Source organism: Limulus polyphemus, unplaced genomic scaffold (genome assembly GCF_000517525.1).
Source record: "Limulus polyphemus unplaced genomic scaffold, Limulus_polyphemus-2.1.2 Scaffold445, whole genome shotgun sequence".
Lineage (NCBI taxonomy): Eukaryota > Metazoa > Arthropoda > Merostomata > Xiphosura > Limulidae > Limulus > Limulus polyphemus.
In genome coordinates, this window is record NW_013666055.1 from 262,865 (window position 1) to 277,060 (window position 14,196).

General features: G+C 34.1%; 1 protein-coding gene across 1 annotated transcript in view; it reads left to right on the forward strand.

The window, feature by feature from the left end:
* Window positions 1-14,196, forward strand: part of LOC106458324 (protein crumbs homolog 1-like) — a 75,887-nt gene that overhangs the window by 55,609 nt on the left and 6,082 nt on the right. The window contains exons 7-9 of the mRNA XM_022384505.1: window positions 7,611-7,847; window positions 9,668-9,796; window positions 10,685-10,943. Of these exons, the coding sequence (XP_022240213.1) occupies window positions 7,611-7,847; window positions 9,668-9,796; window positions 10,685-10,943 (625 nt within the window). The remainder of the gene's footprint in view (window positions 1-7,610; window positions 7,848-9,667; window positions 9,797-10,684; window positions 10,944-14,196) is intronic.

Genomic DNA, 14,196 nt, shown 5'->3' on the forward strand with positions numbered 1-14,196 from the left:
GCAGACATACCGCTGTGCTACTGGGGGGGCAAACTCTCGTAAAAAAAAACCATTGTGCGTTCAGTGCGTAAGAATGAATAGATAAACCACAAATTGTTTTCAATGTTACAACAATATATATGAAAGCAACTGTTTGAACTTAATATGAAGTTAATTATTTCAACGGTTTGGAAGAATAACGAATATAATTTTACGTAGAGAACATAGTAAATATTTCAACAGATCATTGTTCTGTTTTCTTCAAGTATTTGTACTGAAAAGCACGAAACCCCATGAAAGAGTCCGGCATGGCCAGGTGGTTAGGGCATTCGACTCAGAATCTGAGGGTCCAGGGTTCGAATCCTCATCCCACCAAACATGCTTGTTCTTTCAGCCGTGGAGGCGTTATACTGTGACGGTCAATTCCACTATTCGTTGGTAAAAGAGTAGGCCAGGAATTGGCGGTGGATGGTGATGACTAGCTGCTTTCCCTCTAGTCTTTCACTGCTAAATTTCGGACGACTAGCGCAGATAGCCTTCGTGTAGCTTTGCGGGAAATTCACAACAAACAAACCTCATGAAAGTGGGTTGATTCTACTCAGGGGTGAAATTCTCAAAAAAAAAAAAAAAGTAGAGGTACTCAGCTGGGTGAAGTGGACCTGTTTTTGAAAAAGAAAAGAAAACCTATATGTAAACATAAAATACGAAAAAGCAGCTCAAATAAGTCCCGGTACTAATACCGCCTTAAAAAATAAGTTCCTGTACTCAGTACCGGGGTGTACCGGCAGAATTTCACCCATGATTCTACTTATCTTATGTTTGCACCGTATAGATAACTTCATCAGATAATGTAGTTTTCACCAATTAAACAAACACATACTTTCAAATGTATTCTATTTTGATCAGCATATTAAAATAAGCTCTTTATTTGTTCAAACAAGCAGGCGTAAAAACATTACATTTAGAACGCACAAACGATAAAGCAGAAAGTAAATAAGTTTAAATTCCTTAAAGTTTTAACCAGAGTTCTTTACATAGTGAACATACCAATCAGCTAACACTCGTTTTCAGCAATAAATTAACCAATTTTACTCTATAAGATAATCTAGCGGCACAGTGCGGTAAAATGTGTCATAAATATGTCCTTACTTTACTACACATCAAAAGTAAATTATAAAACACACGTTATGAAAATAATCTGCTTGTGCTAACGAACCACGAAGAGTTTTATGGCTGGAGATATATGTCACAGACTTTCCCGGGAAAGGATATTCACATAGCAAGATTGTCAAGCGATATAGAGCCAAATAACACATTTTGAAAACGAGAGCCATCAATATTCTCCATGACAGAAGGGAAATTTACACGCTAGAGCTCTTAGAAAAATAATGTGCTCTAAAATCACACCCTGAGCAACATTTCATCCACGAAATGAGTAAATAAACACACCTGCTAGAGTAGGTCCGCTTAGCCTTTGACCTTGATTTCTGACCTCAATACCTTCCATACCTATAATCCCTCTCGTGATAGAATAATTCACGCCTAAGAAAGTCCTCTCGAACTGTCAGGAATTATTGTTGATTTGCAATACGTAATTAATAACTTATTAAGTTGTATCCTCATTACCAGGACTCATCTCACAAAGCCCTCTGATGGTAGAGCAATTCATAACAAAATAGCTTATCTGATTAGCATAAACAGGTCCCAGCCGAATTTTATTACTCATGGAAAGTCTTACTGTCGCAGTTCAAAGTTGTCCACAACCAAAGGTTACCGTTTTAACTCTTTTTAACGTATCATGAGTAATATTAGGGTAAAATGGAGTCTTAAAGTTATATAAGCCATTTGGTATCTAGATTCAATGGATATATTTCAAATAGATATTTAAAAAGTTAATAACACAAATTATTTACTAATAATTTATTAATCAGTTAATTAATAATATGTACACAAATAATTGCTACGATTAAACATTTAATTAATAACTTAACACAATAATACAGTCTTGGCCAAAATGTTTGCATACTGTTCTATATTGATATCATTGTCTACATGCATGAAGTATTTATTGAGTAAATACCCGAGTAGTAACAGAGAAGGTAGAGTATGATGGACAAACATGTACGAGTTGTTATTCTGGTCTGTATAAGTTGTTTAAGCCTTTGTTCGTCAAAACACACATACACACCTGTTTTGTATGAAATGATGTGCTTTTGGTATAATCATTTTCGAAACAGATCAACGCTTTGTTCAGAGACATCTCTATACTTGGTGTAGAGTCATGCCTCGTCACGTGCCAGAAGTTATAGGACGTCAAATTACGATCGACTGTCCAGAAATGGTATGAAGCAAACGAACATTGCCAGAACAGTAGGGTACCCCCAGTTTACTGTATCCAGAATCCTGAAACGTCACCGGACTAGAGGAAACGTTGTTCCAGGAAAGTATACTGGTAGACACTAAAAGACTACTGCATGAGATGACCGTGTTTTGATAAGGTTAACACATCAAGATCGAAAGAAGTCTTGCAAAACCTTACGACAGGAATGGCATGAACACATTAGTTCTAGGGTATCCAGAAAAACAGTGAACAAGAGACTGAACAAACATGGTTATTTTATAAGAAGGTTTATCTGCAAACCCATATTAACCAGAATTCACTGCCATCACCGTGTTACTTGGGCAAGATAGCATGCCAACTTAGAGCTAAAACACTGGCGACATGTTATCTATTCAGATGAGTCCTGTTTGGAGCTTGTTAAAGCTGATGGTAGGATTTGTGTTCGTCGTTTTCCTGAAGAACAGATGAGGGAAGACTGTATTTCCCATAGGGAACACACAGAAGATGGTGCAGAACATGTTTGGGCGGATATTCATAATGGTGGAAAAACTGGTCTTCAACGGCGTCTTCTACAGAGATGATGTTTTGTGTTCCAGGATGACAATGCTACATCCCACAATGCGCGTATTGTACAGGATTATCTCAACCAGGAGGACGTTACAAGATTGCCATGGCCAGCAAAATCTTCAGACTATAATCCCATTGAGAACTGTTTGGCAGAACTGAGCTGGAACATTACTAACCAAAACTCTAAACCAGCTACTATAGCTGAGTTCCAGCGCCTTCTAATGAAAAATGTGAATGAAATCATGTCACGTCGCCTTGTGGAGGTTATCAGAGTACGAGGAGAACCAACCAAGTACTGATTGTTTATTATGTACTGATAAAGGTTACAGACGCTATTTATAATAATTTGATGTTATATTTTGTCATTGCATAGGTTTTGTTGTTATAGGTGAAACGCTGACTCACACATCTTTCTACAGATTTCTCATAAAATTGTTTGCTGTTCTAATAAATCGTTCATGAAGTCCATAGAACCTGTCTCATTATACAAATTACATATGTATATGTTTAACATAACACACATTTCTAAGTGTGGATATATATATATATACATATTCCATCTTAATAATATTGATCTTATTTGTTACAAAATATGCAAACATTTTGGCCAAGACTGTATTAGATCTCAGACAAATTCAGTTCTAGGGTTCAACTGATAAAGCTTATGGTGATGGAACATGTCCTAAAACACTTTGTCATCACGGTTTTTACTTAATCGCTTCAAAAATGTACATCAATACTAATGAAAATGTTTTGTCATCATCTTTTCGAAACGTTGTACATTTATAACAAAGTTTTCTCCAGTAACCATTCAAGCCGTCTCCAAACTTTTATTTTCTAAAAAGTGGGTTTCTCGTCATCAAACTATGTTAGCCTCAAGGATAACAGTTCAAAATTAGTGATGGCAATGTGCGTTTTGTGTAGCTTTGTGCAAAAATTCTAAAACAAAAACTATACAGCTCCTGAAACAATATCTAGAATAAGAAAAGTATTTTTATTGGAAAACTTAAAATGATAGCTTGGATTTTTTGATAAGTTTACTATTACTCTTTTTCACAGTTGAAAGTTTTATGCAAATTTAAGAATGTTTTGAAAAAATATTAGTCAAAATTTTGCTTTACTATTAACTACTCAATGGTAGCTCAGTGGTAAATTGTTTTATTTGTAGTTAAGCACAAAGCTACGCCATGGGCTATCTGTGCTGTGCCTACCACGAGTATCGAAACCTGATTTCTAGTGTTATAAATCTGTAGACTTAACGCTATGCCATTAAGCTCTCAGCGGTAAGTCTGAGAAGTTATGACGTTAAAAATCGGGTTTCAATACCTGCGGTTGGAAGAGCGCAGACGGCGTATTGTGTAGCTTTGTGCTTAACAACAAATAAGCTCATGGCCAGGTGGTTAGGGCGATCGACTCACAATCTGCGGGTCGCAGGTTTGAATCCCCGTCCCAACAAATATGCTCGCCCTTTCAGCCATGGGGCGTTATAATGTGATGATTAATCCCACTATTCGTTGGGAAAAGAGTAGCCAAAGAGTTGGCGGTGGGTAGTGATGACTAGCTGCTTTCCCTCTGGTTTTGCACTGCTAGATTACGGACGGGTAGCGCAAATAGCCCTCATGTAGCTTTGCGAGAAATTAATAACAAACAAACAAGCTTACTAATAAACATATAACGGAGAAATTGTGTAATAGACATTCTAAATTTTAATCTATTTTTTTTACTGTTTAATTATCAGTTACATTGGGACTAATGACTGTAAATGATAATAAAATATGAACTGTTGAATCGAAACGATGTGGTGTGTGAGTGTGCAATATGTTCTAGAAACGCAAAATTGTTGTTTTTATTGAAGTTCACTTGAACTAAAGTTAGACAAAGTGTATTTAAACTAACACCAGAGAAACGAGTTTATACTCGTTCTTAAAGTACAGCCTCTCAAACTAACACCTGACAGACGAGTATATACTAATTCTTTAAGTACAGTCTCTCAAACTAACACCAGACAGACGAGTTTATACTCATTCTTAAAGTACAGCCTCTCAAACTAACACCAGACAGACGAGTTTATACTCATTCTTAAAGTACAGCCTCTCAAACTAACACCAGACAGACGAGTTTATACTAATTCTTTAAGTACAGCCTCTCAAACTAACACCAGACAGACGAGTTTATACTAATTCTTTAAGTACAGCCTCTCAAATTAACACCAGCCAGACGAGTATATACTAATTCTTTAAGTACAGCCTCTCAAACTAACACCAGACAGACGAGTTTACACTAATTCTTAAAGTACAGCCTCGCAAACTAACACCAGACAGACGAGTTTATACTCATTCTTAAAGTACAGCCTCTCAAAATATTTTCTTCGGAGTTTATTCATTCATATCGCATTCCCACCATGCATTAAAATCTCAAAGACGTAATGATAAATAGGCAAGACTGTGACGTGAAATATAATACATGTTATTGAAGAATATTCCTTGCTTGTCTAAAATGGTTTATTTTCCACACACTGATGTAGCAAAGTTCGTTCTTTTGGAATTTCCGCTGAGATATAACAATAAAGGAATTTTCACTCACTAGTTTATTCATATTATCTAAAGTTTAATCGAGAGAGAGATCCATCAAGCTCATAGTGTCTTTATGCTACTACTCGAGGACACTTTTCATATCCTAATAAGGCATTGTCTGTTGCTTTATCTGTTTCATTCTTATTATGTTCTTCCCCTATTGGTGGTTCTCTAAAAGGAGTAAAATTATTTCATAAAGCTTCATTTGAAATAATCTAAAGAGACATGTAATGATGAATACCTAAATGTTGTCTCTCGTGAATTGTGACAGTGTCAACCTATATATTTATTTTGTGTGTGTGTGTGTTTGTATACGGATGTAAGAAGAAGCTTCTCATTTGGTTTTAAATTTTCTCTTAATTTGTCTTTTTTAGGGCATTCTTTTCACACATCCCCTTATTTGTACTTACGCCTGTGCTGTTTCGAAACTTCTTATAATTGTAACTAATAAATTTTCGAAAATTATTTATAATTGTAACTCGTACACTTTATACTCGTGTTGTAAGCTATATTTTTTGACATTTTAGTTTAGATGTTTGCTAGAGGAAGCTAATGATGATGATTTATATCATATAGAAAGTTCAGAATAATTCACTGAAATATGGGTACATTATAAATATGAGAATCAGTGAAGTAATGAGTTAATGCGAAGTTATTGAGTAATGAATGAGTTATTCAGTTCAGTATAAGAAACGTTTTCCAGTGCTGGTAGTGAGAGTTGTGATTTAATCGATTAATAAGCAAGCAAATTCTGTAAGCATTGTTTCAATGCTCTTTATTGTTGGGTGGGTTCATTTTAGATTGTTTGGTACAAATAATGCGAGATTCAGTTCATGTAACAATGACAAATTGATATAATTCTCTTTTAATTATTATTACTATAGCTACTTTCACGTATGAGACTAACTTCAATAGGCCTAATACAATAATGATATTTATCAGAAATTTCCTTGATTAATGGTAAGTAGCCTAACTCACAAATAAACTTACTTAAATATTTTCCTTGCTAATCGTTCTAGTAACTAAATGGATGTAATAAATGTCATTGAACAAATTTTCTGATACTGAACTCGCATTGAAACTTCATGCATTGATTACTCGTATTTATTATTTACAGTCGTTTCTTTGAGTTATAATAAATTTCTAGATTATTACATCATCATGAGCTTTCTAGATATTCTAGGATTATTTTTATGAACTTTCTAGATCTAGCGTCATCATAACTAAATTATAACATTGAAAATATACATTGTTTGTAAGTTAGGTACAGCTACCATTAGTCTAGGAATTTCCAATTCAACGTTGTTTGTGAACTTAGGTTTATAAAGTACAAGTGAACATAGTTTGTATAAACGTTATAGAAAAAATAAACTGATTCGTTATCGTCAAGTGAATTAGCTATGGCATCACTCTTACCAAATCATCCAAAAGAACTTGCCCAAACGTAGAACACATTATTACACTACTTAATTGTCGGTTCGAGATGTACTCATTGTCAAACAATTTCTTATTGGCAAGGATTTAAAAAGACTCTGGGTGTGAAGAATTATTCGTTTGTCTTTTCTTTTTCATATTTCTGAAATGCCTATACACTTTTTTGTTTGATTATTTCACACTATAGGAAAGAGAAATCCTATTTTCCAGAATACTACTTCTTAAAGCTTTAAAATTAGCTGTTTTTACAGAACTAACCACGTTGATTGCAGGTCTCAGCTTGTGAATCAAAAGCAATGATCTTAAATTAGAATGAACGTCAACGTCTAGTTCTCCTATGGGCGATGGCACATTCTAGTATACTTGACTCAGTGGGTACTGGGTAATCTGAAGTTGGCGTGTTTTGTTGTAGAACCAATATAGCCTTACTGGCAGCAAGGAAAGTAAATTTATAAACTGCTAACGACGATTTTAAAGTTGGAATCTGGTCCTTAAACTGAAATAAATCAAATAGGCGACGATTAGATTTAAACACACACTTTCATTGTATCTCTGGGTATACCCTTTAGATCACATGTTTAAACTGATTATTAATAACTGAGGCCTCGAATCAATGTGATTACTTCTGATAAAAAAAAGTTAAGCTATTTTCCAGAATTTATAATTATTTGTGACTTATTTTGTATGTGTAAATTTCTGATATTTCTCTCTCAAAGGTTATGGAGGTGACCACTGCGAATTTGAATATGACGAATGTGACTCTAGTCCATGCATCAATGGTGGTTCTTGTGAAGACTTAATTGCAGGATACAAATGTCACTGTGGTGCAGGATACAAAGGTCGTAGGTGCCAAGTGAAGGTTGACTTGTGTCAGACAAATCCGTGTCCTACTCCAGCACAGTGTGTCGACAAAGGCAATAACTACAGCTGCATATGTTATCGCGGATATAACGGTAAATATTACGTAGCATCTGTACTTCTCATACTAAATAAATTAATAAACGTTTCTCTTAAGCTGATATCTGTCATCCGGAATATAATGGCAGTTTTGCAAGATATGTTTTTTGGCTTCCGGAAAGTAATTTTATATTTTCGTGTCATTCCGTGGAAGTTCTAGTATATTTTGTTCTTGTTTATTGGTATACTTTTATGAACACAGTTGTATTTTTTATTTAGAGTATATTGGTATATTTTGAAGAGAACTCTATTCATTATATTGAATTTGTTATTATTAATCTATAACATCGTATTTATTGGTAAGTTAGGTAGTTAATTAATTAATTTTATTTGTGAAGCCTAGAATTGATGTGAGATATATGGATTGGACTAAAACATAGGATATTACAACATGTATAGACGAAATCTATTTCTAGATTTATATACAAAAGTTTTACAAACTTACAAGCAACATAAAGTCTTCTTTCTAGTCTGGAACTTCTTATCGAGGGTTCACGATGAGCGAGTTAACTTCGAATTGATGTTCATACAATTAAATTAATAGGGAGCTAGCTAGATCTGTTGTCTTCACTGATCACACGCCGATTTTTCTTACCGGTGACGTTAGGTAATGTTTTCGTAACAGTACTAATGTCCGATGTGAATCCACTGAAGTTAAATAATTTGTAATGTTTGAAATTGATAAATGTTCCTGGTCAAATATCTGAAGTGTCCCGATTAATAGACGTTATAACAGTTATAGCTTCCAAAGTTTATAGCACACCAACTACAGCAAACCAATAATAGATATTCTTTTTTGGCGCGTCGCGTTGGTAATATTTATAGGCGTGTGGAGAGTTTCTCGAAATTTCAGTTTTATGTAACAATACTGACGCTAACACAAGCGTTTACGTACACACATATATTGTTGATTCTCACACTCGAGAATCTTCTACAACTCTAGAGAATAGGCGGGAGTTTCTCAATACATAGTTAACAGTATAAGTTATGTACATTTCTAAATATAAATTTAATATAAGCAAACATCGATTTTAAAATAAATATATAATAATAAATCCGTCATAATACGTACAAACCTTTCCCTATATCCACGGATAGATATATTTTGGTTACACATATAATTCATCCCAGGGGAATTCCTTAAATTTCCTAGTGGCTATATTATATGTTGTGTAGATCACATTATACCACATAACCGCAGGATAACGTGTTTTTACAGAAGTTTAGAAATAACTTCTGGGGCTTCTCCGACATTCGTTGCTTTACTTCTTTAGCTGTATATCCATGTTTAGCCAAGGTAAACATGGAACAATGAAATATAAGATTCAATTATGCTTTCATCTGTACAGTAGATTTCACTTCCTATCATCCCAGAAAAAGAGAAGCAGCGGTTATCGGAGAAGCTCCAGGATTTATCCTAAGTATGTTTCTATATCCTGGAATGTTTGTAATGCGTGAGCTGCATGTGTGTGTATCAGGTTGAATAATTTGTGTAATTTAAAATATTAGGTTGAAAAATCTCGTTCAAGAGACATTTGAGTGCTACTATGTGACTTCATAAAACAGAGGATTCTATCGTGAAATACTGGACAGCTTGTTTTAGTGGGTTTGAAACTACGTGTTAAAAAACCGCAACATTATTACAAAATTGCTACACACACACACACAAAATCCGCACAGGGAATAAACACTGCTACAGCAGTGAAGGGAATAAATCAGTGTTATTTCTAAATCCACATACATTCATAGTGATTGTAGGAAAGCTGTAATATGTTACTTGCTTAAATTGTAAGTAACGTATGAATTAACTTTACAGGAGCCGGATGTACACAACATTTTGATCCCTGCTACCCCTCTCCATGTGAGAATGGAGGAACATGTTGGCCTAGCGTTGACTCTTTCTTCTGTTCCTGTTTGCCAGATTACACAGGAGATATCTGCGAAGGTTTGTCCTTTGAGTGAATCTGTGCGTGTATGTGTTTATTTGTTTGTTGGACGTTAAGCACAAAGCAACACAATGGGTTATCTGTGTTCTGCCCACCACGGGTATCGAAACCCAGATTCTAGCGTTGTAAGTCCGCAAACATGCTGTTGGGCAACTGGGACTCCCGCGTATATGTGTGTGATCCAGAAGCGCAACGAGGAATTTTTTAAGAAGAAAGCTCATTTTCAATCTATCAATTTCGAAATTTATACATATATATTTTATTCTTATAGTTTTAATATTATATATATTATAGTTGATAAATGTTTTCGCATGCATTATAATGGCTACTGAGCGAATAATAATAAATAAGTGTATTTCTCATTGTTTTACAGTAGTTCAGATTAGAGATAAGCATTTAGCTATCTAAATATCCTAGTATGTATATATATATATATATATACCAATTTATTTATTTACACAAGTTTTAAAAGTTTATGGATTCGTTGCGTGCATGATGTGATCAAAATCGTCTAAAAATGTAATGACCAGATAATTTTTAATGAAGCGATAACTATTCAGTCTGTATTATGTAAATGAGTAAATTTATTGAAATATGTACATCTGATTTAAATAATAATGAAAAACATACAGTTTATGGTGGGCATGCTTAGGTTCCTGTTGAGTGAAGAACTAAAAAAAAACTAAACAAACATGAAATAACATTTTGGTTTAGGAAACCCTTACACCTAATTAAATTAAAATACTATTGTTCTCAAAATATCATTTAATATAAAAAACTTGATATACATATAAAATGTGCTAAAAATAAGTTTCTAAAAGTGAAATTTCTTTAAGTTACATATTGAGCATGTTTGAACTTCTTTTAAACTTGTTTGTTTCTTGTAGCCGAACTGTTAAACTCAGTCAAACCTCTACCACAGACTCAAGAAAAAACAGAACAACCACAAAAAGGTTTTGTGGTCCACACTGAGAGTGTTTCCTTGGAGCACGTGCAAAATATTTATATTGCTATCTCGACAATCACTGGAATCTTCCTGATCGTTGTCGTTATGGTGATGTTCTATCACTGTCGAGTACACAAGTCTTACCAACGATTTATCAGGAAACTTGGTCGATCTCGTGCCGAAATAAAACAACAAAAATTGTAAGTCTTATTTTATGTGTTTTTGTTATTTTTTTCATTGTGCTTGCTGCGAATCGAACTCAGAACGATATGACATTTGGCTAGTATGAAACAGATTAGGTCTACAGTTTTTTTTTAAATTGGACGACATAATAATGTTATGATACGTTTAGCAAGTATCAGAAGGGAAGAGAACGTAAACTGAGCATGGATAATACTTGATGATCAATGTTCAGATTGACAATAGACGAATGGGTGTCTTCAACCACCATCAACATCAGCCATAACATAACTCCATTATTAGAGAGAAATAAGTCGACAAGTGGGTGAAGTAAAGTATGCGTAATGCTACAATAGTAATTACTTTCATCAGATTTCTAAAGAACTTTTAAAAAGTTCTACTTCTGTCGTTTTACACTGTGATGGAGAAACTCCTGAAAGTTTGAGGCATAACACGACCAAGGAAAATGTTTTGGAAAGTCGATCCGAGGTAATTCAAAAGTTAAAATCATAAAATAGTCACTGAAAGTATGCCGAAACAGATAACCTCAAGAGCCATAACCCCTAACAAGATCACTGGAAGTTTGCTACAAAAACAACCTGAGAGACATCAAGAGCCGAAACATATTACAGTTACTGGAAGTGTGCCAAAACAAACGACCTGAGAGACGTCAAGAATTATAACTCCTAATACGATCACTGGAAGTGTGTCAAAAAAAAAATATATCCTAAGAGACTTCTAGTTTCATAACACATCATACAATCATTAAGAATATACTAAAAAAGATGTCCTGTTCATCCAAAAACTGTAAGCACAATATCTGAAGGTGTGATGTTCCGAGAGATCTCCAAGAGCTATAACTCAGAACAGAAACAAAAGTCTAAAAGTCTAAAAGTCAAATTCTGTAATTTCAATGAAATTAAATAGTCCCGGAACAAAAATGAAGGAAAATAGATTATTGAGATTAATTTATTAAATGTCAGAAATAACACCCATAAAGATTAGGAATAAAATAAAAACTAAATAAAGAAGAATAATGTATAACAACACGGATTAAGAAATTGAAGTGAGTGTTGAAAATTGTTGGAAAAAATACAAGGAAAAGTTTGAAATAACGTTCAGATCAGTTGAAATACAAAATATAAAAAGAAGCCTTAATTAAATCGAGTATCAATAGTTAATTTAATATTCTGTTGTATAACGTGCTTACGTAGATAATTTCATGGCTGTTTTAAGAGGTCGAGCCCAGATTGCTCGAGGTGCCTGCCTCTTCAATCCACAAACTCGTGGAGGGGAAATAACTTTAAAATTCAGAAGCGATGAATCAACATTAAAAACAAACGAAGATTGACAGAATGAACGAATAAAGATGGCAAGAAACACAGAATAATAAGCAATAATTAAGAGATGGTGAAAGATCCATAACATACAGCACAGACGGAAAATTCGCGCAGAGAACGGAAAAGAAAATTCAAAGGAGATAATTTTTGGTAGAAACACAGACCAATGAAATACATAAAAATACTATTTGGTGACGAAATAAGACAAAATTCGGATTGGTCATTGGGAACTTAGTTATTGAAATCTACCAAAAAGTGTTCAATTCAGGAGATGGGTAACTAAGTCATAGGATAGAGAAGTGTTAACTCACATTAACCGTAGCGTAAGTAAGTAGAGATCTCAAAAGAAGAAGCAATGTGTGGAAGAAGGTCAACATGAAAGAACTTGTTACTTTATGGGAAACGGGCTTAAGGTATCTGAGATAGAGTGAGTAGAATTCTGGGTCTATAAAGGACTCAAGAGGATGAGAAGTAAGCTGGATAGATTATGGCATCTTAAATAAGCTGTCTGAGTGCTTCGTGAAATAGAATTAGAAAGGTCCATCTGGACGACTGTGCAACAAATAGAAGTTTGAAAAACAGGTAAGTAGTCTACTTTGAAAATGAAATCAAAACAGAAAGGCAATCAGATGGAAAACGCACCTTACAATTTATCTTTATAAAATTAAAAGAAAAGGATTAATAACGATTACAACGGTTTGTGCATGAAATTTGAACAAAGAAAATCAAAAACAGTCCTGAAGAGGACTGTATGTAGTCAAAACAAAAAAGGCCAAAAGAGTCCTAAAATCTGTTTGAAATTTGGACAAAAAAATGAAAGAAACTTTTCTTAAAAACTTGCTGAAATTGAGCTCTGAACTATTAAACTGAAAAAGGTGAAAAAAACGACAAAGCGTAATATTCAGTCAGGGGAGATTTTAAAAGTAGCGTGGAAAAAAAGGATTAGAAAAGCTTCACATCATTGTGAAAGCTAAGACTGGAAACAATTCTGGGTTGTATCTGAGAGAAGGAGGAAATTGGTTAATAGTTTAGGCCAAAAGTCCAAAGTAATCAAATCAATGATCTGTCGCTCATTCTTCCACTTTACTAGATCAAACAACTGGAAGTAGTTAAGAAATGGCACCTGTGAAAGAAATAGAGTAGAATTCTATTGAACCGCAACCTATAAAGGACAAAAGTTGAAATGCTAGCTGTTGTTGTAGCGTGTGATAAGTTGAGCGGTGAGTTTAACAACCAAAATTATATATGTGAGAGTTGTGTAGTATGTTTCATTAATTAATTAATAAGACTACGACCTACTTATATTGTAAGCAAGTGAGGTCGAGATTTACGCGTTTGGAGCTTGGTATAGGAATGTAGAAAACAAGTTATTTATGATGTGATAGGCGCAAGGCATTTATCAAAACCTTATGTTTTAATGCTATTAGTGTCATGATAAGACATTGAATAAAGACTTAATATATTATTAGAACAATGCGAGTAGTGGAAACCTTTAATTTTTATTTTCATTGAAACTCAGATGTATGGATATGTGTTACATGATGCGTTCAAGTCAGGAAAGCATCAAAATTAAGTCCAATAAATTTTTCTAGTTGATCTAAAAATCACTGGGAGTATTAAATACCTTAAGAGAAACTCGTGTACCTTGATTTGGACATCAAAGACGCTTAGAAAATAGCCTGAGTTTATAAGCAATTCAATGTTTCCTCTCCAAAATGAGCACCAACCTATGAAGTGGTTAGGCCAATCCTGTGTTTTGGAAACTTCTAACAATGAATTAATATATACAAGCTATGCTAGGAATTGAGAAGCTAGCAAACAAATTTCATATTGAGAAAGAGATTTTTTTATACATTTTCAAATATACAGTACAAAGCTGAGAATTAATGGCATATCCCTGACATGAGCGACACGTGCATGGAAATAGAAATAT